Source organism: Platalea leucorodia (assembly GCF_965183815.1).
Source record: "Platalea leucorodia genome assembly, chromosome: 8".
Classification (NCBI taxonomy): domain Eukaryota; kingdom Metazoa; phylum Chordata; class Aves; order Pelecaniformes; family Threskiornithidae; genus Platalea; species Platalea leucorodia.
This window is the reverse complement of record NC_138830.1, coordinates 8,155,934-8,179,545: the sequence shown is the minus strand read 5'-3', so window position 1 is coordinate 8,179,545 and position 23,612 is coordinate 8,155,934. Positions and strand designations below refer to the sequence as shown.

The 23,612-nt window shown below is 41.4% G+C and overlaps 1 protein-coding gene across 6 annotated transcripts; it reads left to right on the top strand.

Annotated features, from left to right (window-relative positions):
* The first annotated feature begins 1,097 nt into the window (after positions 1-1,097).
* MFSD1 (major facilitator superfamily domain containing 1) lies at positions 1,098-23,368 on the top strand. Of its 6 annotated transcripts, XR_014228987.1 has the most exons (19): positions 1,098-1,272; positions 1,367-1,419; positions 1,591-1,703; positions 2,069-2,111; positions 2,674-2,741; positions 3,584-3,692; positions 4,873-4,975; positions 5,712-5,810; positions 6,606-6,717; positions 7,607-7,663; positions 8,313-8,469; positions 9,577-9,674; positions 10,008-10,120; positions 10,612-10,659; positions 11,268-11,328; positions 14,813-14,927; positions 15,190-15,429; positions 20,807-20,989; positions 22,777-23,368. XR_014228987.1 is itself a non-coding variant. In XM_082319721.1 (17 exons), the coding sequence occupies exons 1-17, from the start codon at positions 1,110-1,112 to the stop codon at positions 15,247-15,249; spliced, it is 1,572 nt and encodes a 523-aa protein (XP_082175847.1). In that variant the 5' UTR covers positions 1,098-1,109; the 3' UTR covers positions 15,250-16,777. The 6 variants fall into 6 exon arrangements, 3 of the variants coding, with proteins under 3 accessions (XP_082175847.1, XP_082175849.1, XP_082175848.1); XR_014228988.1 differs by lacking the exon at positions 20,807-20,989 and having other exon boundaries at positions 22,777-23,366; XR_014228989.1 differs by lacking the exons at positions 20,807-20,989; positions 22,777-23,368 and adding an exon at positions 16,466-16,777.
* The last annotated feature ends 244 nt before the right edge of the window (positions 23,369-23,612 follow it).

The following is a 23,612-nucleotide window of genomic DNA, read 5'->3' as shown; positions in this document are numbered from 1 at the left end:
TAAATAAATCCTTTGGCTTAAATAACAAGTATTTCTGCCCTCATTAGAACGTATTTTAATCAAAAAGCACCATCTGTCACTTGATGATGTGCACACAGGATTCAGGTCATTTTTGGTGGAAGAAGATGAAATTTGACAGAAGGCTGGACCTTTTAACAGTGGATCAGTAGCTTTTTCAAGAGTTTGTGTAATATGGGAAGACCTTTTTGGACCAAACAGCTCAAGTAAAATGACTTTAATAACCCAAAGGAGGATAACAGAGCAATTTTACAACCTTTTGCATTTCCCTGCATGCTTATTGTAGGGCCTAGTGCAGTCTACACTTCAAGCTTTTTTTTTTAGTTTGCTAGTGCTTATGACAGGTTTATTCCTCTTGAACGTCTCAAGCAAAATACTAAAATAAAAAAATGAAGCCTAGCGACGCGAGGAGAAGGGCTGGCAAAGCAGGGGAGGAGGCAGGGCCCCATCAGGGCTGAAGCGCTGGCTGCGGTTGCTCCTTGGCACCTCCAGCGCCAGGCAGCGAGCAGGTGGGCTGGGCAAACCTGCCTGCCGGAGAAGCAGATGTACCTCTTGGGTTTTACATTTTAAATCAACCGGAGGCAAGAGAGGCACCTTTCCTCCGTGGAGCTCGCTCTCCATTTGACCACGACAGGCCTGCCTTTAAAATCCCTTTAAACAGAACAGGCTATAGGTGCTAAAACCTGAAATAACATGCTGCCAGGTGTGTGCCTGCCACACAGTTCTGTCACTGCTGCAGCGCTGGGCACGCTTTATGTAGCTCATGCCCTCACCTTGCCATGAGGTCAGTTGAGGGGTACGTTTCAGGGGGATTTTAAAGTTTTTTTCTGCCACTGTTACGTTCCTGTTTTAACTCGGAAGCCCCATGAGTTGCAGTATCCCACGCTCGGGGTCCTACACGTCCCATGGGAGCGCCTTCCTCACTTCTCTCAGAGGCGGCAGGCCGGACGCGGGTTCGGGCCCGCCGCCACGGCCGCCCGCGCGCCCCGCTGCCACAGCAACCCGCCGCGGCGCATTGTGGGCCGGGCCCGCCGCGCTCACGTGAGGGGAGATCACGTGATGCGCCGGTCGCTCACGTGACGGCGGCAGCGATGGCGGAGGAGGAGCGGGCGCTGCTGGGCTCCCCCGGCGGCGATGATGGCGGTGGCGGTGCTGGTGCTGTGGGGGCCCCCCGGGCCCTGCCCGCCGTCTGCGATCCGCGGCGCTTGCCCCACCGCCTCCTCGTCCTGGCGCTCATGTGCTTCCTGGGCTTCGGTGGGTGGCGGCGGCGGGCGGGGGTGCTGGGGCCTCAGGCGGCAATGGCGGGGGGCCGAGGGCAGAGCTCTGAGGCGTCCCCTTCTCCTTGCAGGCAGCTACTTCTGCTACGACAACCCGGCGGCTCTCCAAACGCAGGTTCAACGGGTGAGTAGCCGCCGGAGGCGGGAACGGGGTTACGGAGGCCAGGGAGTACGGGCAGTGGCCAGGCCAGAAAGTGTGCTTGCTTCTGAGTAGTTCTATTTGGATACTTATTCTGTGTCCCTGTAATTACCTTAGGAGTAATTACTTTTTTTAATTCCCCCTTTCTTTACGTAGGATATGAAGGTGAACACAGCTCAGTTCATGGCACTCTATGCCTGGTATTCCTGGCCCAACGTGGTTCTTTGCTTCTTTGGAGGTTTTTTGATAGACAGAGTTTTTGGAATACGGTAAGTGTGATGTTAGTGTCACTCATGTTCGCTGGATGGTAGACTTAAAGTGCATGTGAAGTACAGGCTTTATAATATGAAGTTTTTTCAAATTATAATATGCTTTTTCAAACTCTTTTTCACATGATTTAGGAATTTCCACTGGTATAAATGAGCTTCCTTCCCTTTATGGCTTAAATAGAGTGGCTTCAAAAATGCTAGCCTGTACTACCTTTTTTTTAAGGAAGCTGTCAAGCTGTAGCATTTATTGGAGACCTTTTATTGCATATCAACCTCCCCTTGTGTCCTTGCTGTAGGTCAAATATCGTGTTTTATAGGAAAAAAAGATTCTAGCTATGCATTAACCGATTTTATTTTTCTTACAGGTTTGGCACTATAATATTTAGTATATTTGTTTGTGTCGGGCAGGTAAGCGCAAATGAGAGAGTGAAGGATGATACGTGTCTGAAGCTTCTCTACCAGGGGTGGGGAAAAAAGCCCAAATGGCTTCTTGTGTAGTAGCGTGTATTTCAGATGGGAGTAAGCAGGTGAAGAGAACTGAAATGGGAGAACCCTGAATTTTATTGGGGCAGTTGGGAACAGATGAGGTAAATGGGAACAGAGGACCTTGAAAGATGAGTGAAATAAGAATGTGAAGGAACCAAACGTTTTATCCATTTGATGTGAAACTACTGTGTAGGTATATTTGGGTAGGGTGTGATGGTAAAGGTGAAGCGTGGCTTGAGCCTCTAGAGGTGTTATCTGTGTGCAGTTTCAGGGTGGGCCTGGTTGGATATTGTGTAGCCAGCAGGATGATGAATGAGGGATGCAGGGGGAGCGAAGGCAAAAAGCTGGAGTAGGAAGCGAGTGTGAAGTATTTCTGCAGGTCTGGGAAAGGAAAAGCATTTTTGTTTCTGTTTTGAGATGGTTCTAGTTTGTTCCATGCTTCAAATGTAAAATTATAATCTTTCCTTAAATGTTTATTTGGCAGATAATTTTTGCTTTGGGAGCACTACTTAATACTTTCTGGCTGATGGACATGGGCAGATTTATATTTGGGTAAGTCTAAAAGAGCATAGCATGTGCTCTCTGAAGTAAGGACTGTCTTTCTGTGCCCTAGAAAACTGCTGCCATGTTTACACTCAGAGACAAAATTGTTGGATTTTGAGGTATCTATAAAGTTGAAGCATGCAAGATCTTCAGTTGCATTCCCAGTCTAACTTAGTTAGAAAACAAAAAAGAGGACTTTGCAGTTCTTATTGAATTTAGAAATTATGAAACTACCCAAATAAAGACATTCAGTAAGCTGATAGAACTGTGTTAGTCCTCCTTTACTCTTTATTCTTACTTTCCTGAGTAGAAAGAATTCTTAGCAACAACAAATACAACAGGGCTCCTGTGGTGGCAAAAAATGAGAGCAAATGTCGGAAGAAATACCTCCAAGTTGTGAATGCGCCACAGCATAAATATGTTAGAAAATCTGACCGACTGTACTGGGGGGTGGGAGATGACTCCATTAAATTCTGATTTCAAGTAAGATGCCTGCTTTTCGTTTCATTTGGGTCAGGATCTGTACCACTTGGTTCGTTAATGCAGAAGAGAAATGAGAAGCTGCTCCCCCTTGATTTAATTTCTATAAATGACCAAAGGCAATTATAATTGCTCCTAGACTACTTAAGATACCTTGTACTCTTAATTATTCCTAAGACACTGCAATTCTCTTTTTTAATTGTCTTTAAGACTTCTGTTGCCTTGTATATATGCATTAGATCTACATGTACTCAGATAAATTTCTCTTAAATACTGTTATCTTGGTATTGCCAGCAACTGATGGATTGCTTCCTTGTTGCTTTGCATGTTACAATTAATGTGTTTTCTTTTGTGCTTTCCTTCTTTTTTAGAATAGGTGGAGAGTCCTTAGCAGTGGCACAAAACACATATGCAGTCAGCTGGTTTAAAGGCAAGGAGTTAAATCTTGTGTTTGGATTACAGCTAAGCATGGCCAGAATTGTAAGTGTAAAACTGAATAGCTTTAATTCATAGACTTTAAGGTGTGTGGCTTGTCTTGGTGGTGAGAGAGGTGGAAAACAGGATTTCTAATGCTCCCTAGGGAGTTTTAGTTAAAAATGGATGTGAAATTTAAATTTAACATGCTAAAAATTTGAGGTAAGTAGACAAAGGATACACAAAGAAATGGGTTAATAAGATTTCTTAGAACTTGTCAAACTTCTAAAGAAGCCTGGTGGTGTTATTAGTGTAGATCACTGGGTGGGACAGTCACAGTGCTACATTTCATCGGACTAATTGATTCTTGGCATATCATAAAATGCTGGTTTATCTGAGTGTAGCTTGTGGCTTGGGGACTAAGTGCAGGCTCTGATAAATGAATTGGGATGGCTACTTTAAGAACTGCCATCCTTATCTGCTGTTGTAAGATGTTTTTGTCCCTATTGCTGGTTCTGATAGCAACTGTTTAACTGCATCTCAGCTGTGCTGTTTTGGTTTGATATAATCACTTAAAACTGCTGCTAGAGGTGGGTTTACACTAATACACCAGGCTGTAAATGAAGAGAGTGGAGACATGCCTCTCCTGTTAGAGGTCCTCTTCAGCAGCCTGTGGTGTCCTAAACCACAGCAGGTATTTACCTTGGTAAAAGAGCACTAGCTGGTCACAGCTGAGTCTGGGCTGATGTTCAGGCTGTTGCTAATTAGCAGTTGCCTCACCTCAGCTGAACTGTAATTAACTGTCTGTTGTTAGCCTTGGGATTGCAGCCATGGATCCCTTCTCTAGGGGGAGAAGGGGGAAAAAAAATGTGCTTCTTCCTGATGTCTCTCGGGTCAGAATCCTGTTTGCTTTAACTTGTGGTATTAAATTCAACTCAGTTTATGAACTAATGTAGTGTATGATACAGATTCTATGGCCCTTCTAATGTCTCAGTTGAAACGCTGTTAGAGTTGTATAAAATTTCAGTTTGTGATGGTATGTTATTGTTGCAATGGTTAATTTATTACAAACACTGACCAAACCAACAGGGAGTAATTCTGTCATTGTTGCTGGTGATTTATGTTCCCTGTGTAGCATCTCACCTGTTTGTTTTAAACGCTGTTCAATAAGCAGTCTGCCTAATGTCCTTTTGAATTCATATAATTGTGAAATACATTATTCTTCACATGAGTCTGTTCTGCCTAGGGGAGCACAGTGAACATGAATATCATGGGATGGATATACTCTAGAGTTCAAGATCTTCTGGGGTATACTGGTCCCAGTACTCTTGGGTTGACTCTTATGATAGGTCAGTAATATTTTGAGTTGATGTCACTTGCTATTGTAGGCTTCTGAATTTGAACAGCATGCATACGTGTTAATGATTTCTTACTAACTTGAAAGTAGGGTGAATGTATTTGAGACTAGGAAGAGTAATTCAAATACTATTTGTATTAATGGCTAATGTTCTTATGCAGAGTGTATGATTACTGCATCTGATAAAATGCTGTGTGATTTTTGTGGTTGACAAATTCAAGTTTGTATCTTATGGAGATGAAACATTTAACGTACTTTGAGCAAAGGACAGACTTGAAAAATTTTCTGAGGGCTATCATGTCAAAGCTTGCGTGTAGTTGTCTGATGTAGTGGGAATTTCACTTTTACACCTTTGGATCTGTGTTGCTTTCCTTCAGAGCCATGGGTATTAAGGCCCTGGTGTTGGTAACAAGGCCCAGGCTTTGTTTCTGTTATGAGGTACAGATAATGAGCTTGGCTGTGCTGAGTGGGAGTGGTGGTAATGTTTTAAATAAAATAGATGTAGCTACATGTTTGTACTCTAGTTCAAGGCCGGTGTCTCTCATGTGGCAGGCTTCAGTATTTAAACCTTACTCTGAGTTGTACAGCTATTGAGTCTTATGTATAAGACAAGCTGGTGTTAAAATTAGTTTGTATTGGGTATGTAAAGGTATGCTACATTAGTTGTGCTTAAAAGCCAAGTTACTACTTGAGTCAACAACTAAACATGTCACATTGCCTTCTTGCAGGTGGCATAACGTGTCTCTTTTCGCTGACCTGTGCATTAATCCTCGCTTATCTGGACAAGAGAGCAGAGAAGCTCCTTTGTAAAGAGCAAGGGAAAACGGGTGAGTGGTGTGGCTGAACCTGCCTTGGGCTTCATTCTTTCATTCTGGAACAGACCCTTCCAGTTAAACTGCACATTTATGTTTTATGTAATTTAGTGGCTGCTGCTTAACATCTTTTTCACAGTTATAGCTTTAATCATAATTTTTAGTTCATTTTTATATTGGTAGGAAGTTTTACAGTTTTAAACACCAGTTTACAGGCAGATGCACTGTCATCTGCTTTATTTATAAAGCATGTGGAGATGGAGATCAAATCCCAGTTCACACCAATTTGATCTGTGCCATTGCCACAGGTTTTTTTTTTGTTGTTGAAATTGGTCTTATTTCCTTTAATAGGTGTGCAGAAACATGCAGCTCTTCTCCATCAGTGTGTGGTGTTTTGACTTTTCCATGTGGGGGGAATTTAGACCAATTAAAAATAAACTAAATTTGAGACCCAAGTAACAGCATGTAACATGAGGCTTCAGACACTAATTTTGCTAGTGGATTAAACATTTCCTTGAAAAAGTGGTTTGTATTTAATTCTCCTGCATAAGACTTTCAGAGGCTTTAGAGAACTTGTACATCCAGCTTAATGTGGCAGAAACAATTTGTTCTTGACTTTGGGACTGTTGATTTAGGACCTGTATATTCTTAACCGACTCTCACTGTGTAAACTTTAAACAAGAGAGTAGATAGTGGCAGGAATATATACTTTAGTAGTGACTTCTGATCACCTTAATGTTTATTCAGTGTGGATGAATTTCACATGTGCCTATACTGACTGAAACAATATTGTCTCTTGCCCTACTCCAGGTGAAGTGATTAAGCTAACCGATGTGAAGGACTTCTCTTTGTCCTTGTGGCTTATATTTGTAATCTGTGTCTGTTACTATGCAGCGGTTTTTCCTTTCATTGGACTTGGAAAGTAAGTGTCTCTCGCTTATGTAGCTGTTCCCCTTGAATTTGGCCAGGGTTTTAACTACTTACAAAGGGAGAGGTGCAGGCTAACATTTAAGAAACACAGATGGCTACAGAACCACTGGTCTCCCAGCAAGTCTGTGCTGTGGTTTGTCATTTCTTCTGTGGTGTTGTTCGCTATACTTCTGATACAAAACTCTTATATTTTCCTTATCTGCTGAGCTTTCTGGGAAATACCATTGCTTAACATAGGCTGAGTTGTCAGAACTCAAAAGCATAATGCATGCCCCATTTCCTGATTAAAACTTGATACAGATTTAAAGCGTGGTCTGAGTTTTGGTGTGGAAACCTGTGGACAACTGTCACGTAGAATTGCTTCCATACTCATAAGCTATTGACTGAGTGCGAGGTGGGGGCTTAAGTGTAGTTACAACTTTGGACTGAAGTTCTCTTACTGTGCTGACTCTGGTATATATATCCAGTTGAAACTTGAAGTGTTGATGTAGGTTTCCCTTTTGAACCATATGACTTGATCTAATAGCTCAATCAAATGTGTTTTGAATATACTTGGCATTAGAAACAGATCTCTTGAGCTCAATGCATGTTTTATGTTGAGTGAGTATTATTGGGTTATGTTTTGGTTATGTACTTTGGATGTTTTCCCCAAAGTGTAATATGAACAGTCCTTAGAAAAAAATTTGTAGAGTCTGATAATAAGCTCCTAAATGCATTATAAATGAGGATATGTGATGGGATGTTTATGTCAAAGCTATATAGCCATATTTAAAAGTTTTCTGTAAACTAGGTTGTTGTGTCTTTACTTTGTCTAACTTAATTTTTCTTTCATGTCATACAAGTGTGCATTTTTCTAAATCTGGTTTGGTTTGTTTTTTTAGGGTTTTCTTTATTGAGAAATTCAATTTCTCATCTCAAGAAGCAAGTGCAATTAACAGGTAAATTGTGGTTGATTTAACAAGTAAATGCACTACTCCTGTGTTCTAGGGGATGTATGTATCTTTGGGCTCTTGCCATGTGGGAGGAAGTTTGGGATCTACTGTTGCAGGTGGTGACTTGCATTTAAGTGGACAAATAGATTTCACATGGCCCAAGGAATAACTGGGGGGTGTGGGTATTCGTTTAAATAAAAATGTCTTAGATGTTCACATTGAGGAATCAGAAAGAAAAGGTTCTGTCTGAAGGGTATTACTTTGGTATTCGGTGATTCCCTTCTGAGTGATAGAAACAGTTTAACAGCAGCACTAAATGAACTGAATTTTCCTAGTTTGAAGATGAATTTGTGATGTGGCAAAAAACCAAACAAATACAAACCACCACCAACAAAACACTTGCTGGTATATGATTCCAAGAGCTCTGAGTGTGTCACTGTTTCCTTGGATGTCAAATATTTTCATATCCTCAGACCTTTTGGGAATTTTGAGTTCTGGAGTCTGTTGTTTGGGGGTTTTTTTGTGTGGTTTTACTTATGGCCTCACAGGTAACAAGGGAATGTGGTCTTTTGTCTGGAGTCACTTGTGTTGTGTAACACCTAAAGCTGGCCATGGCTAGCTGGTGTTCAGTTCTCTTATTTTTATTCTTTTGTAGTATTGTGTATATCATATCGGCACCCATGTCCCCAGTCTTTGGACTCCTGGTGGATAAACTCGGAAAGAATATCATCTGGGTTTTATGTGCTGTAATAACTACACTTGCTTCTCATATTATGTTGGCTTTTACCTTCTGGAACCCCTGGATAGCAATGGTAACTAATTCTCTGAGACTTACAGCTAAGTATGATAAAATAAGAAATGGAGTTGATGATGAATTATTGAATTATTCTGCATAAATTGCCAGTGTTCTGACTGTTTAGGTAGTCCTCAAAATGTATTTTGATATCCCTGACTTTAAGAAGGATATACTATGTGAAACTGAGTTTAAAAGACTATGAAAAAGCAAGGAATGCGTAATACAGGCAAAACGAACATGAGCTATTTGCAGCCTAAAGATAACACTTCAGGCTTTGGTGTTTTGTGGAGGGAGGCAGTAGTTACATGTGTGTTTTGAGGTGGAAAAGATTGGTTGCTGTCTGTAGCAGTAATTTTATAGTTGTTTAGTGGAAAAGGAAGGATGGGATTAGACTGGAGGGCTCTATGGAGTAGCAATTCCTTGTCCCTTCAGAGAATGCCTTAATTCATCACAGTAGATGCGCTTCGGCGGTGCTCCGTTGCAGAGGTCTGCTCTCGTGCTTCATGGACGCTCCTTACACTAGCTATTGCTAGATTACTGTGCTAGGTGCTCACTTTTCTCCTAAAACTTGTTCTTTTGGTGTAGTTCTGAAGCTTATTACTATCATATAATTAAACCACTGTCAATGATTTTAAACTGTCTCTAATGTGCTGTATTGGATAGTGGTAAACCTCAATAAAAATCTTCGTTATTGATTTTTTCCCCTTCCTAGGGCAGATTCCCTGAGAAATTGCTTTTGAACTAAGGATTACAGGCTTAAATATGGTGCTCGTCAGTGTATCAGGGTTAAAAATAGGGTCCTTGTTTTTCAGGCATTTTTCTGGTGAGTTGCAACATTGGTCTTTTCCTCTGGCTATTCAAGTCAGGCTCTTTACTTAATGCTAATTAGATGGGGTTTAGTTTGTGAGTCACTCCTGGAAAAAGTTCTCTCTCCTTCTAATTGTGCATATTTATTTAGAACAGTATTGCGAAAAGTGTTACTTTAGCTCTTTTTTTCTTCCTTTTTGGGAGAAGGGGAAAACCAATATGTTCATTCATTAGAACTTTACAGCAAAAATGTGTATCATCTACAGCATCATGTGTCATCTAACATCTGTTTACTTGTTCTCATTTATTTCACCAGTGTTTGCTAGGAGTGGCCTACTCATTGCTTGCCTGTGCCCTGTGGCCCATGGTGGCCTTTGTTGTTCCAGAGCACCAGCTGGGAACTGCTTATGGCTTGTAAGTACTTAATCTCTCTGCTTATGCTGCTCTACAGTAACCATGTCCTGATAATATTGCACCACTGAATATCAAGCAATTCTAACACGTGAATGGTTAATAATTCCTCCAAGTTCAGTGTAGGAGGAAGTCTTGTGTAGTTTCAGGATGTGTATGTGTGATAGAGTGTGTGGCTGTGGTAGATGCTTAGAAACTTCTGCAAAAATGTGGAGTCATGACGTAACATGTCATGACAAATGGGGTGAAGTTAATCTCATTGTTTGTTCAGTGCCACTAATGATGTTTTCTTTAAAAATGAATTTACACAGTGGTAATCCTTTGTTTATGTGTTAGTATGCAGTCTATCCAGAATCTTGGTCTGGCAATTATTGCTATAGCAGCTGGGATGATTCTGGACACAAGAGGATACTTGTTTCTTGAAGTCTTCTTCAGTGCTTGTGTTTGCTGTAAGTATTAAAAACATTGAAAATGGATTCTGGACATTCAGGAAGCTTTATTAGGCTTTTTTGTTAATATTTCCTGTAAACAGTAATAACTCCTTTCTTACAGTTAAAGGTTTCAACTTGGGCAATGTTGAAAGTAACTCAAACCAAGTATAGTGTATGTGGTTTTCTTGAAGCAATTTAGTGTAAGTAGTTTCAGTGTTTTGGAAAAAATGAAGAGTGAGTAAAAGGGTAGGTGAATGATACTCTTAAAGGCTATGTTTATGAGAGCTGTTATTAATATAACTAAAACTAAAAGAACCTTTTCTGAGTTACCATGCTGCTTATAAGCATAGTGGAATTTTCAAAAGCAATTAAGAGATGCTGCTGGCAAAAATCTCCCCTCAGTTATGACTATCATGAAAAATCTTAGTTGTTGCCGAGTTGTATGTTAAGGCTGTTCTTCTGTCGTAAATTTATTGTCAGCTAAAACTGTTCCTTTTTTTTTTTTTTAGTGTCACTAATAGCTGTAGTCATGCTGTATTTTGTGAATCGCCTCACAGGTAAGTGTTTTCAGCTTCTCTTGCTATTTGTTTTTATCATCCTCTCTTGATGAGACCTGTCCTTGTAACATGATCTTTGTAGATGCCGTAGTGTGTAATTCCCTAAACCTTGCTGTGATGTTAAATCTCAGCAGCAGGGCAGTGGTACCTATCCCTTCAGCTGACTTGAACAAATGTGTAGGATACTCTGCAGCTTTTTTTAAACTCTGTATCAAACTTGACTATATATGTATCTGCAAATATAAAAACTTAATTCTGTAGACTTTCCTTCAAATAGCAGTGTTCTTTCTCAACTGTTTTTTGAAGCAGTAACTACTGAAACATCTGGAAGGGATATTAATTTGTTTCTTTCAAAGTTGCTTGCACTTTCTTTAGTTTTATGGGATATTATGGTGAGTTGTAGAGAAACCTCATTGTTACTCAACAGAAAACTGGATCAGGCTTGCGAGCTTAATTTGGGTCCTGTCCTGAAACCTCAGTTTCTGCTTTTGTAAAACTACTCCACTGATTGCTTTTGTCAAGTGCTCTGAGAACTTCTGTAGTGACAAAGATAAAATACAAAAAGACCAATTTTAAAAGTCTCAAAGTATATACTACTTCTGTTGCAGGTGGTGATCTCAACTGGTCTGCAAAGAAGAGGGAAAAACTGCAAAAAGTAGCTGCAACTGAGTAAGTATAAAGAACAATAAAGAACAGTGTCCTTACAAGATGTTTAACCTGAAGTAATTAAGTAGATTACTGTCTGAAGTCAGTCTCTTTTTTGTAGGTCTGCCATTTGTATTGAATGTTGTTTTGTTTCTTAGCAGTTAGTAGTAGGATTTCATATTCCTGCCTTCTGTGAATGAATAATTAGAGGAAGTAGCAGTTAACCAGGTGTCCTTTCCTGGCACTCTTCCTTGCTATTTTTCTTTATTTCAGTGGCCTTTCAACTGAGTGGAACTGAAGCATGTTTAAAAAATGTTGTATCGTTTATTTAAAAATGTGCTTGATTTATATGGTGCATACCCGACCCAGTCAGCAGCAAACATTACCTGGGTTCAATGTCAGGTAATGCGTGGACCAATTTTTTTAAATGTCATTAAAAGCTAGATCTCCTTTCAGAAGAAAGTACGCTCCAGTCACTTCGCCTTCAGCTTCAGCCTGCTCCTCTTGCTGTCTTAAGTTGAATTAAGACTTCTAAATGTGTCTGAAAACCGTGGCTTGTGTCTAGATTGCAGCACTAATGTGAAACTCAGTTTGTGGTCAGATCTGTGTCATAAATGTTATTGAATACAGTGAAAAGTTTCCATTTTTAGAAAGAAAATGGGGCCAGGGGCATTTCAATAAAGTGGAATCCACTTCATTTGAAAGGAAATGGAGCGCTTGAGGTGGGTTTAGGGCAGAAATTGTCAAAATAAGCAAATTTTGACAGTTCATCCAATTAGGCAAATTTCATTCTGTGGGAGACTTGTACGTCCTGCTTTCCTCTCTACAGAAAATAAGGATAGTGACACTCTTCAGAATAATAACTTAAAGAATTCTGTTCCTTGGTGTTGACAAAACATTGGTGACACGTTAAGGGTCCATTGCTGTGCATTGCCCTAACAGCTGGCATCAGGTACTCTTGCTTTTTAAGAGTGTTGTTGGAGCAAACATGAAGGTATCGGTCACCTGCTGCTGGGATAGCCCCTGAGTTCGGTGGCAGTGGATTTATCCCCTCTGCACAGTAGAAAGTTTACTTGCTTTTTTGTTTGCTATCCGAGAATGCTAAATGAGGGGTAAAGCTCTCAATGGGTATGGAATGCTGTACAAGGGAGTCAAGCACTGGGTTAGTCTTACAACGTTCAAAATAATTGCCTTGTATTGGGGAAGAGGAGAGAAAAAGCATTGTATGGCAAAGTCCCTTACAAGATGTTACCTTAAGGCAAAACAAAAGACCCTTCACTCCAGCTTCTCCATTATCTACTTAACTGTCTAGAAAAACTGCTTTTTTAAAGTAGATGTAGTGTAAAGTCTGTCCATCAGACTGAGGTTGGGCAGCTGAGTTTGTTCTGATGACCTTGTTGAAGATGCTGCTTCTAGTAGTGTCTCAATACCCAAAAATTGTGTTACCTTTTCCTAGCTCTAATTAGTGCTGTGAAGATAAAAAATATGTGCCTTGGAGAATGTAATGTCAATGGGGATGAAGTCTTGGTTAATGTATTGATTTTTTTTTTTTTTTAAATATATTTAAAGCAAATGTTTAATTTCCTTAAGGGCAGAACAAGTCTGAGAAATTTGAGGTTCTGCTCCTCTAATCTGAATTTGTTTTGGTGAGATTGGAATTGCTAACTGTTCGGAGAGGGCACGGTACCTGTGTTTCATGACTCCAGTCATAGTTTAACATTTGTCGTGTGAAAGACTAAGGCAATATGCAGCAAGTCACAGCTTTCAAGATAACATCTGTAGAATTCAAGCTGCTTGTATGTGAACAACACAGAATTTTTCTTTTGAAATGCTTTCTGTTCTGACCTAATTCAGCTCAGCGAGTCCGTTCAGATCTTGAAGTTCATTTGTCTGTAATGTTGTTGGAAGTCTTTACTTTTTAATGGGTAACTACATTTCACCTGCAGATATATATAAGCTGCGAGATGTATAAGTTCATTCCAGATAAATACTTTGCTAACAAGGCATCTCTTATAAATGGACTTTATGGACTTCTCTAAAACTGGACTGTGTCACTGTCCATATGATGATATTTAAGTTCGTCTCGAAAAAAAACCAAAACACCTGTCAACAAGGTCTACCCAGGTGACTTGTGGGGTTTAACATGGTTTTGTTTTTTGTCCTAATTTGTGGGCTTTTTACATATCCGTCTTGAGGAAAGCTCAAGGAAACTAAAACCTCACCAGACCTGGCAAGCATGCGATCTTCGTTGTGATGAGTATTATCCTCAAGCCAAAAGGTCACAGCCAGTTTTTAATACAAATGCAACACCCCCCTCCCTCTCCTTGTACCCAGGAGCAAAGGAATTCTGTGTCCAAACAGAGCTGCTTTTCAATCTGCCCGGCTCATGTGGGATGTGTGTAACACTTCCAGTATTTACTGGAAAGATGCCTTTGTATTAGTGTATGCTGTGGGATATAGTGTTGTAGAACAATATTTTCAGTAATTTTTATTACAATGTTTTTTGCAGAAAAGAAATTTGAATAGCAAATATCATCCAGAAGTGGGGAGCATTTGATCAGCATCATGTCAACTTGAAGAAATGTAGTGTTGTTTAGTTTGGTGGTCAGCACTGGACAGTAGTTCTTTGGAAAAGAAACATGCTGGGGATTTTACAGTAAATGCCTAAATTTTATGCTTTGTAACCGGTTTTAACTAATGCCAAATCATCTCTTAATTTGAACAGAATGGGTTTACAGCGTTTTACACTGTGTTTAAGCTCTGTCATTGCAGAGGGTACCCTGCAACCCAAGACAAACATGTTCACCTTAAGATAGAAGACACTTTATGTTTAGTCTTTATGTGCAGCACTACCGTTTTGGTGGGGGTGGAGATTTCTTAACGTAATGGCATTTTATGTTCTGTAATAGGCTCATTGCCTTACAGAGCTTAGAAACGGGTCACTGTTACTACCTTTGTCACTGTCTTAATGCAAACCACTGTCTTAAGCTAAGTGTGTTTAGAGCTCTGTTTGGTCCTGCTTCTCTTTAAGACTTATGTGGAAAATGAGCAACAATGCTCTGGTCAAATATTGACTCTTGTAGGAGACTGCTATTAATTCTAAAGACTGCTGAGCAGTCTTTTAATTGCATTTTTGACGATTGATTCTTTTTGTATTGTAATCTTTTATTTTAAGGAGTGGAAGCTTGTTTAATAAAGAGATAGTAAAAATTGTTAGAAAAACCCACTGAGCATGTTGTAATCTGTGAAAACCAAAAGGTTTTTCTTTCTACCGAAGTCTTGCAATCTAAATAAAAGGAAACTGCAGAAAACAGCCTCTCTCTTTCTTTACACTGAATTAGAGTAATCCATACACATCTCTTAATCTCTTTTAATCTGATATCCAGTATTCATCTATAAACATTACAAGCTTTTTCTAGTTATTAAAAATAGAACTGCATACACAAGATAAAGTTGCTTGGGTTTGCACTCCTCAGTGCAAATATCTTAAACTAATTTTCTTTTCCAGAGCGGAAGAACAAGAGAGACTCAGACGTCAGAATGAAGATGACTTGGCTAAATTACGGCCAAAAGCTGATGACTTTAGTTTAAGGAATAAATACCTCTCCAAACTAGGCGCTCAGGTATTAGTAACAAAGTAGGGGTTTTAATAATGAAGAATAGAACAATGAGATTTTTATTTTAAGAACTCGGCTTATTGTTTCAAATAGCCAACAAATCAACCTCTGATTAAAATGCTAAATGTATGCTTGGTTCTCAGAAATGAAGTCTCACCAATGGTAATTAAAAATCTAATGAAGAAAATGAATCAATGGCTGGCGGATCAAATAAGTTGAGGAGCAGGCTTATTATGATGCATGATTTTTTAATTTTATTTTTTTGCAGCTACCAGATAATTACTCTTCCTATTTATCGACAATGGTACACAGAAGCGTGTTGAAATAGCATCTTGCCCCACTTGCAAAAGCAGAAACACAGTGAAGTTCCTGGTACACAAAACTGTTTCCAGTACTGACAACTCTCACAGCAAAAGCAGAGTGATGCACCATACTTTCCTGCAAGCATAGATCCTATTTTGAATATACTTGGCTTAAGCTCCCCCTCCGCACCGTGGGTAAATAACAGGTACTGATGAAGAACCATCTGGCTGTTTATTTGAACCCATGAGCTATGTATTACACCCTCCTGTCTAAAATACTCAGTGAGTAGCTTGAGTGAATAGCTAAGAGTTGATCTCTTCTCACTACACAGCGATGTCTGAAATGTAAAAGCTTTGTTTCAGTAATCAAATTGCTGTGAAATGAGCCTTGATGTAGGTATGGGTTATCTAGCCTCTCAAGTTGGACAGCTTTGTTACCATGTTGGAAATGGTTTGTTTCATTTTTCTTATAGAAAAGTGTGAGTAAAGACTACCTTTTTATTTTGGTCCAAGCAAATATTTCAGAAGAAACCAAACTATACAATTTCAGTGTTACAGTTAAAAAAATGCTAGCCCTGGAATTTAATACTAGGTCACAGGCTTAGCAGTAAACCTCATGTAAGTCCTGATTAATGTGAAAATTGATGTATTTTTAAGAGGTTGTGACTAAAAACTATGAAAAGAGTTAAATGCAAGAAGTGAAGTTTGGCTTTCAGTGGGGCAAGTGTTGTTCAATTTCATAATGAAACTTAACGCTTTCCCATAATTTCAGAGGAAGGCTTGTTGCTGAATAGCTGCTTCCTGGTAACTCCTGCAGAGTGTATTGTTCTTTGGTTTTGCTACTCATGTAACAAAACTTACTTATGTAAGTATTTTACTCACTTATGTGATTGGACAAACTAGTCCTAAAGTAAGCTAGTCTTACTTTAAAAGGCAAGAGCATCTGGCTTTCTGCAGCACTAGGTACGCCGAACGAAGAACTGCTATACAGGTGGAGGATAAGGTGCACAAGGGCTTTCCTTGGCTGACTGCAGGGAGTCCTTGTGTGCCACAAAACGCTTAAGAGCCTTTGATGAATTGCTTTACTGCAGAGGAAGTAACTTGTTTTAAGAAAAATGTTACATTATACCTGTAATTTTTTTTTTTTTTTTGCCTACAGTAATTTAAGCAGACCACCTAGAACTCATGGTCTTCAGGTGTTTTGTTTTGTTTTTTTGTTGTTGTTTTTTTTTTTTTTTAAAGATACTTTCCAGTGGACGTTTCTTTCATGTTCCTGAAAGACTAAGGTCATCTTCTTGAAAGACGAAGCCAGGACTATTTTGCTTAATAGTTCTGTATTCTGAAGAACAATCTAGGAAAAGAAAGTAGCAGGTTGTGAACTATGCTGAGCTTACTGCCGAAGGGGAGTAGTACACTGACCTGTGATAATTTTTATTGGTGCTTTCTATGCTCTCTTTGAGAACCAAACACTGAACCTGAGAATGGTTGATGCAAGTTGATTTATTTTTCCTTGTAGACTTGTGAATTCTGGGTCTTTTTTTAATAAAAGCTTTAAATGGATACTGGCACCTCTATTTTTCTTACCTGACTGTTTAATGATGAATTGTTGCCCTTGGTGGTTGTTGAGACTTATATATGCCTTTTTAAAAAAAAAAAAAAAAAAAAAGGCATGACTGCTTTCCCCTGAGAAATATGAAGAGTTTCTGGGGAAGTGTATCTTTGAGGATCCAAAGGCAAAGTTTCCCCCAGCTCCCCTCACTGATGAGTTGATGCTGGTTTTTTTTTTTTTTTTTTCCTCCCTGGGGAGGGGGGGGAATTAAATTCTTGTTCTTCTGTTGCTGCTCTTCATCTCCTTCAGCTACCTGCTTCTCTAACTCTGACATGTTACGGTTGTAGATAACTCTTCTGCTGTTACCCGTAGGTCGGCATTTCGCGTGTGACATGACAGACAGTAACTGTGAACTTAATGTCTTGTTGAAACTTCATTTTCAGTTCCTAAATTCTCTGTAACCTCGAGTATCTTGCTGAAGTACTGTGGTGGACTTCTGTAAATAGTGTAACTTCCCGTGTCAGCTCAACTCCAAACACCCTTGACTTTCCTTTCTGAGGGATTTCAGCCCATTGATTTCCTTTACCCTGCTTTTTCACTTGTGGATGTGGCACATGGGAGCTATCTGGCTTTTGTTCCTTTATCTCCTGTTCCTCTAATAAATTTCTGGTAGGATGAAGCCTCCTTCTTTCTGTTGCCAGCCCTTTTGCCTTCACCCCTGCATTAGTCTCGCTGTTGCGTTTGTGCTTCAATGTATATCTACAGATTCAGACTGATCATCAAGAAGAAAATGGGAAAAGGGATTTTTTTAATTCTGAATTGCAGTTTCTTTTTGATAAAGAAAATCTGGTTGTGATCGTTGTGGGAGGGATGAGGCCAGCAGCTACAGCAGCGAGCGGGCCGCCTGCCTTGGCTCGGGTGAGGCTGTTTGAGCACGTGCTGCTGGAGTGTTATTTGGCAATATCTGCGTGAGTCCTGTTTGCAATGAGTTTGGAACGGCTTGAGCCGAAAGCTGCTTATCTTTATAAGACTGCCTTTTTTCCCCCCTGCAAAGCTTCCCATAATGGCTCCTACCCCCACCACCCTGAGAAGCTGTTGGTACAGTAAGGCTTTCCTGACTTTTTTCTTAAATATAAAGTTTATGGGTTGGGCTCTGCTTCTGGACTGTAGTGGTCTGACTAAATTCTGCTGGTGGATATGCACACTTGTCTGGAGATGTTTATAGAAGAGTTAGTAAATATGGTAGTAAACAGTAGTTCAACACAGTATTTTATTAAAATTATCTGGGCAAATTTCAGAGGGATGTGTAACTCATGAAGAATATAAATGGTGTTATCCATCTCTCTGCTATTACTTCTGCTCGCACGGGGTACCCCCAGACATGGGGGACTCCCAGAGCTGCTGGGGCTTTTGGGTGGTTCTGTTCCTTTCCTTTGGGTGTGGGGTTTTTTATTTTCTTTCTCCTTTGACATGTCTTTTCTTCAGGGGCTGTTGCTGGATGTTTCAATAGGCTTTCTCATTCTTATTTCAAAAATTGGTTAATACTCTGTTGTGTATCTTACCACTGTAGGTGCTCTCTTCTTGCTTCTCCTGTTGTGCCGATGGCCAAGCAAAGAGGCAAAGCAGAGCTGTTCAAATAAGCTGCATCTCTGAATAATGTGAAAATCTCTATTCCTAATATGTTTGCGCTGTGTTCTGTTGGATGGGGCAGATGTGCATTGGTGTAAATGGGAAGCCAGAAAGCCCTAGACTTAAGTACACACAGTGTGCTGTTTCATGCAGACCTCTTCAAAAGGAAATGTTTAAAGCATAGAAATACTCTGTAAATATTTAAACTTCCCATGTATATGCATCATGAAATATCTCTTTCAAACATTCAGTAATGGAGTAGCTGCCCAAGTGACACTGTGGTGCTTCAGATCTTGTGTTCTCCAAGTATGCAAATGTTTTTGTATGTTTGAGATTTTTTCATAAATACTGGTCACTAAGAACAACAAAACCATTCGTGCCATAAAGATAGTACTTATGACCAAACTTCTTATAAAACTTCCAAGGTCCTGGAGGATAACAGCAACAGTAGTGAACTCTTCTCCATCCTGAACCTCCCAAGAAGCCTGCCTTTGAGGTGGCCCCAGAGAAGACAGCAGGAATGGTTTTGTTTGTCATTACCCATGAGGAACTGTGCTGAAACCAGTTTGTACGGCCTGCTAAACAGTTGTCGGAAGTGGTGGATTTCACTTCTTCCCAACCTCAGCTGAATTTGAATCAACAGATTGGAAATTCAAGCTGCTCTGTCTCATTGCCAAGGCTCTGTCTGCTGAATGGTAGAGAAAGGAACAGAAGCAGCCTTGGCTGACTGGGTGGCTGAATCTGGATTCCTGGGTTGAGTTTGCCCCTGTTCCTGTGGTTACACCAACCATGCTCAGGTGGGAAGAAAGCAAATGCAATTCTGCCCAGAGTTCTGATGGAGGTGATCTGGAACATCTGAAGTAAAGGGTTTGGATTTTCTTTTATTTGAATAAGGAGAAAATGTTCATAAAATAAGTCAAAGTAGTTCTGTCTGTTTAGTCTGGGCTCTGGCTTGTGTCAGCATATGTAAAATTGGATAGCTGAAGCAGTTACCATGTCCTGGCCATCTGGTCTGTCCGTCTGAGAGAAGCTGCCACTGCTGTTGCAGAGATGAATTGAAAAACAGATATTTTGGGGGATTTTTTGCCAAGTTCCTTCAAGCTGAGTATCGTGAAGAGGTTATGAACAAACAGGACCCATTTTCTTGGCTCTCTTAAGCTTGCTTTCTGCTACCGTGTCTCTGCTGCTTCTGAGGCATATATCATGACTGCTTTTCTGCTTTTTTTTTTTATTCTGATGCTTGTGTGGATGTGGTCAGGCAGCATTCCAGCTAAATCATTTGTAGTCAGCCTTTAAGACAATTCCTCTTACTCTTGTAGTGTTTTCTAGGTCTCATATAGCTGGCAGTGTTGTCTTACCTTGCTTCCTCTCTGAATAATTGCTGCTCCGAGCTGGCTTGAAGGAAGGGCTGTGACTCAAACATTGTGGGCAGTGATGGGTCTACAGTTGTCTGTAGCTCAAATATGGGTTTGGAAGCAATTAGCACTTTCTAACAACTACTCAAATTATACTTCTGTTACGGTACTTGCCGAGGTCCTTATCAGGTTCTTGCCTGTGAAGTTTTGTACAGATAGTCGAAGCTTGTTCCTATCCCATGGTGCCCATGGCATTTAAACAACATGTAATGGGGTTTGACATTGTGGGAGGGAAGAAATCAGAAGTTCCCCATTCCTCTGGGCAGCGGGTTAGCTATTTTATTGAGCTGCCTTTGCAGAGAGAACAGAAGGTTTCTGAGCCAGACCGTTACTGCAGTGACAGTGGATGTGCAGTACGTGTGGCATTAAGATGTGACCATGTGAACAGCGTGTTCACATTTCTAATTGCCTTATGTTAGGTAAACCCCAGCTTCTTGGCTAGTGAACTCCCCGAAACCTTTGGCTCCTGCTGCTGTTATGATCTGCATCTGAAGATGCTGTGGAGAATCACTTTGTCTCCTTTTTTGAAATACACTACGTGTAAGGTAAAAGCCTCTCTTCATAGTGCATTTGGTGTGAATAGTCCTGGCTAGCAACAGAAAGGGTTGCTACCCTTTAGCGAAGGTGCTGATGTGACGCACCCCACCAAGGAAATAGTAGCTAGGTGGTAATTGTCCACGAAGTGGCTTTTTGAAGTACACTCATAGCATTTTAAAAATTTGTTACCTAACTAATGGCTGGAGAGGACTGCTTACCTCTGCTCTGGTGTCTTCCTCAGTTATTCACTGTCATTTTTCCTTACAGCCCTCTTTACAACTAGAAGCAGTAGATGTGCCTTTTGGAAAGGGTGCTTCTCAGCTTTATTTAGTCACAGCTGGCCCAGGAAATGATGACAACTTGCCTCTCAATCGTTCATAAAATCGCCTCCTCACTACAGCTTGCCCTCACTCTGGGGGAATTGTAATTATACTTTTTTTTTTTGTTGTGCAGGTGAGTTTTATGGCTCTTCTCCAAGTCTCGTACCCGGTGAAGTGGAACGGATCTGCAGCGCTATGAGAGGGCAGCAGGGATGTGCTTCCTCAGCAAGGGGCAAGTCTTGCGGGTGCATCTGTCCCCTCTGCGTTCATGGCAGGCCTGGCAAGAGGACCTGCCTTGGGCAGTCTCAGCTCCAAAGTGAGTCTGGCTCTGTTTGAGCAGAAAGAAAGTAGAGGAGGGGGTTGATGCAGCTGTGGAGGCTCGCCAGTGGCCTCCAGATCTTGTAAAGCAAACTCCAGTGCTGTGGGAGTTGGCAGTCAGCTACCCGGTACACATGAATGAAGAGGTAAATGCTGCAGGTGATGTGAAATGGCAGTAAACAGGCAGCAAAAAGCCCACAGATTAGGAGAATGGTTTGAATCGACTTGGCTCGGACGGCACTACCTGTGGGGTTGGTGTCTCCAGTGTGCCGGGTGAGGCTTCTCATCATCAGACAATAGCAGACTAAAATGATGAGGAAAGGAAAGAGGAAACCAGATGAAGTTAGAGCCGTCCCGTAGCGGGTCGTAGCTGCTGAGGTTCTCGAGGCTCGTCATGTCGTAGCAGACAGCGTGGTTATTGATAACGCCAGTGCGAGCGTAGATCAAGGCAGGCAGGAGCTGCAGGAACATCAGTGCCTGGGATGTAGCTGTGCCAGCAGCAGCCAGGTGCTGGGCCTGGTAGGGTAGGGAGCGGATTGGGTAGCAAACACCTAGAAAGCGGTGGACACTGATGCAAGTCAGCCGCAGGATGCTGCTGTACAGGCTGGCGTAAAACAAGAAGTGCACCAGTCTGCAGAGCAGCTCTCCAAAAGGCCGTGTGTCCTGCAGGGTGTAGTTGATGATGAGCAAGGGCAAAGAGAAGAGGTAGAGCAGGGCTGCCACAGCCAGGTTCACGTAGTAGATGGGGGGGCAGGTCTAGTTCTTGGTGTGGCAGCAGCTGAACCACAGCCTGGCTCCAGTGAGGAGCAGCCCCAGCACGGAGGGAGCTGTACATAAGGGGTGACAAGATATATTTATAGCTTTCCATGAGAGGGCGCAGAGCCTTCCCGGAGGTGCTGTTAGCCATTTCTTTCAGCCCCTCCATTGCTGGGTGCAGCTTTAGGCACCATGCACTGCTTTTCTGTTGCTTTAAAGCTCTCCCTGTCAGAAATAGAAACATGAACACCTGACAGTCATTTGTCACTTCTGGCCCTTGCCTCTTGCCACCTCAAAGAAATCCGTAAAATCTGAATTAAAGCACGCACAATCCTCTGAAGAGACGAAACTGCAATGGAAACACTGCGTCACTGTTACCACTTAAATTCAGCCAAAGCTGCAAATGCTTGGTGGTGTGTCCTTGGGCACCATCACTGTATTGCAAGGGCAGTTAAATGAAGTTTATTGCAAATGCAGGCGCTGCCATGTGCTGAAATTCCTCTGAGCTTTGGTTACTTCAGGGGGGCAGTTGAGGGAAGGGCTCAAGTGAGCACGTGCTTTGCAAGAGGCAGTGCCTGGGACTGCTACTAGTTCGGCATTGCATGCAGGTTGGTTGAGAAGAGGCGAATTTACAGCTTGCCCATAGCAGCAACAAGCAAACAAACTTGATGGATAGCGGCAGGCGGCCTCGCTCGCCGGGGCGGAGGCAGAGCCAGGCTGGGGAGGGGGTTTGCTCAAAATGTGTGTTCGTTGCAATCTGAAAAAATATGGGTGTCGGTTCCCTTTTCCCAGAGGAGGGGGGAAGAGATGTTTTTCTGCTTTCTGGTGTCCTCTTAGTCGCATTTAGAAAATATTAATATAATTTTAATAGACTAAATTTTTTTTAAAGTTTGTACCCAATATACCTCCCAAATCTCCCAGAAAAGCAAGGGAACCAGGAGGGATTCCTTAGCAGGCATCCCATTCTAAAGAGGGCAAGGATTAAACCAAACCGAGAAATGACTGAATGTCTTTTTGTTCTTAATTTAGGGGAAAGCTTGCTAACTTCTGCGTGTGATCACCTGAGCCAGAACTGTTGAAGAGTTTTCTCCTGGCAGGAATGATGACATGCATGTTCTGGCAAGCCTCTTTGATTTTATCTGCCTGGGATGCTTGTTGTACACTCTCATGTTGGGCCCTATTTGGGTTTGTCTTCTGTTGTAAATCAGCAACATGACGCCCTGTCCTGGTTTCAGCTGGGATAGAGTTGATTTTTTTCTTCCTAGTAGCTGCTATAGTGCTGTGTTTAGGATTTAGTATGAGAATAATGTTGATAACACACTGATGTTTTAGTTGTTGCTAAGTAGTGCTTATGCCAGTCAAGGACTTTTCAGCTTCCTGTGCTCTGCCCGGTGCACAAGCAGCTGGGGGGGGCACAGCCAGGACAGCTGACCCAGGCTGGCCAAAGGGCTATGCCATACCGTATGGCGTCATGCCCAGTATAGAAACTGGGGGGAGCTGGCTGGGGGGCAGTGATTGCTACTCAGGAATGGGCTGGGCATCGGTCAGCGGGTGGTGAGCAATTGTGTCGTGTATCACTTGCTTTTGTATATTATTATTGTATTATTATTATTATTATTATTATTATTACTACTACTACTACTACTACTACTACTATTCTATTTCATTTTACTTCAATTATTAAACTGTTCTTATCTCAGCCCATGAGTTTTCCGACTTTCACCCTTCCAATTCTCTCCCCCATCCCACTGGGGTGGGGGGATTGAGCGAGTGCCTGTGTGGTGCTTAGTTGCCAGCTGGGGTTAAACCACGACATGCCCTCAGAGCATCTCTGTCTGAGCTGTGGGCTCCTGGGTCATTACATT

Coding starts and splice junctions, on each gene's coding strand:
- MFSD1 (XM_082319721.1), top strand. CDS start 1,110: ATGGCGGAGGAGGAGCGGGCGCTGCTGGGCTCCCCCGGCGGCGATGAT. Junction 3,693..4,872: donor AGCTAAGCATGGCCAGAATT/GTAAGTGTAAAA, acceptor TGTTCTGCCTAG/GGGAGCACAGTGAACATGAA. Junction 4,976..5,711: donor TGGGTTGACTCTTATGATAG/GTCAGTAATATT, acceptor GCCTTCTTGCAG/GTGGCATAACGTGTCTCTTT.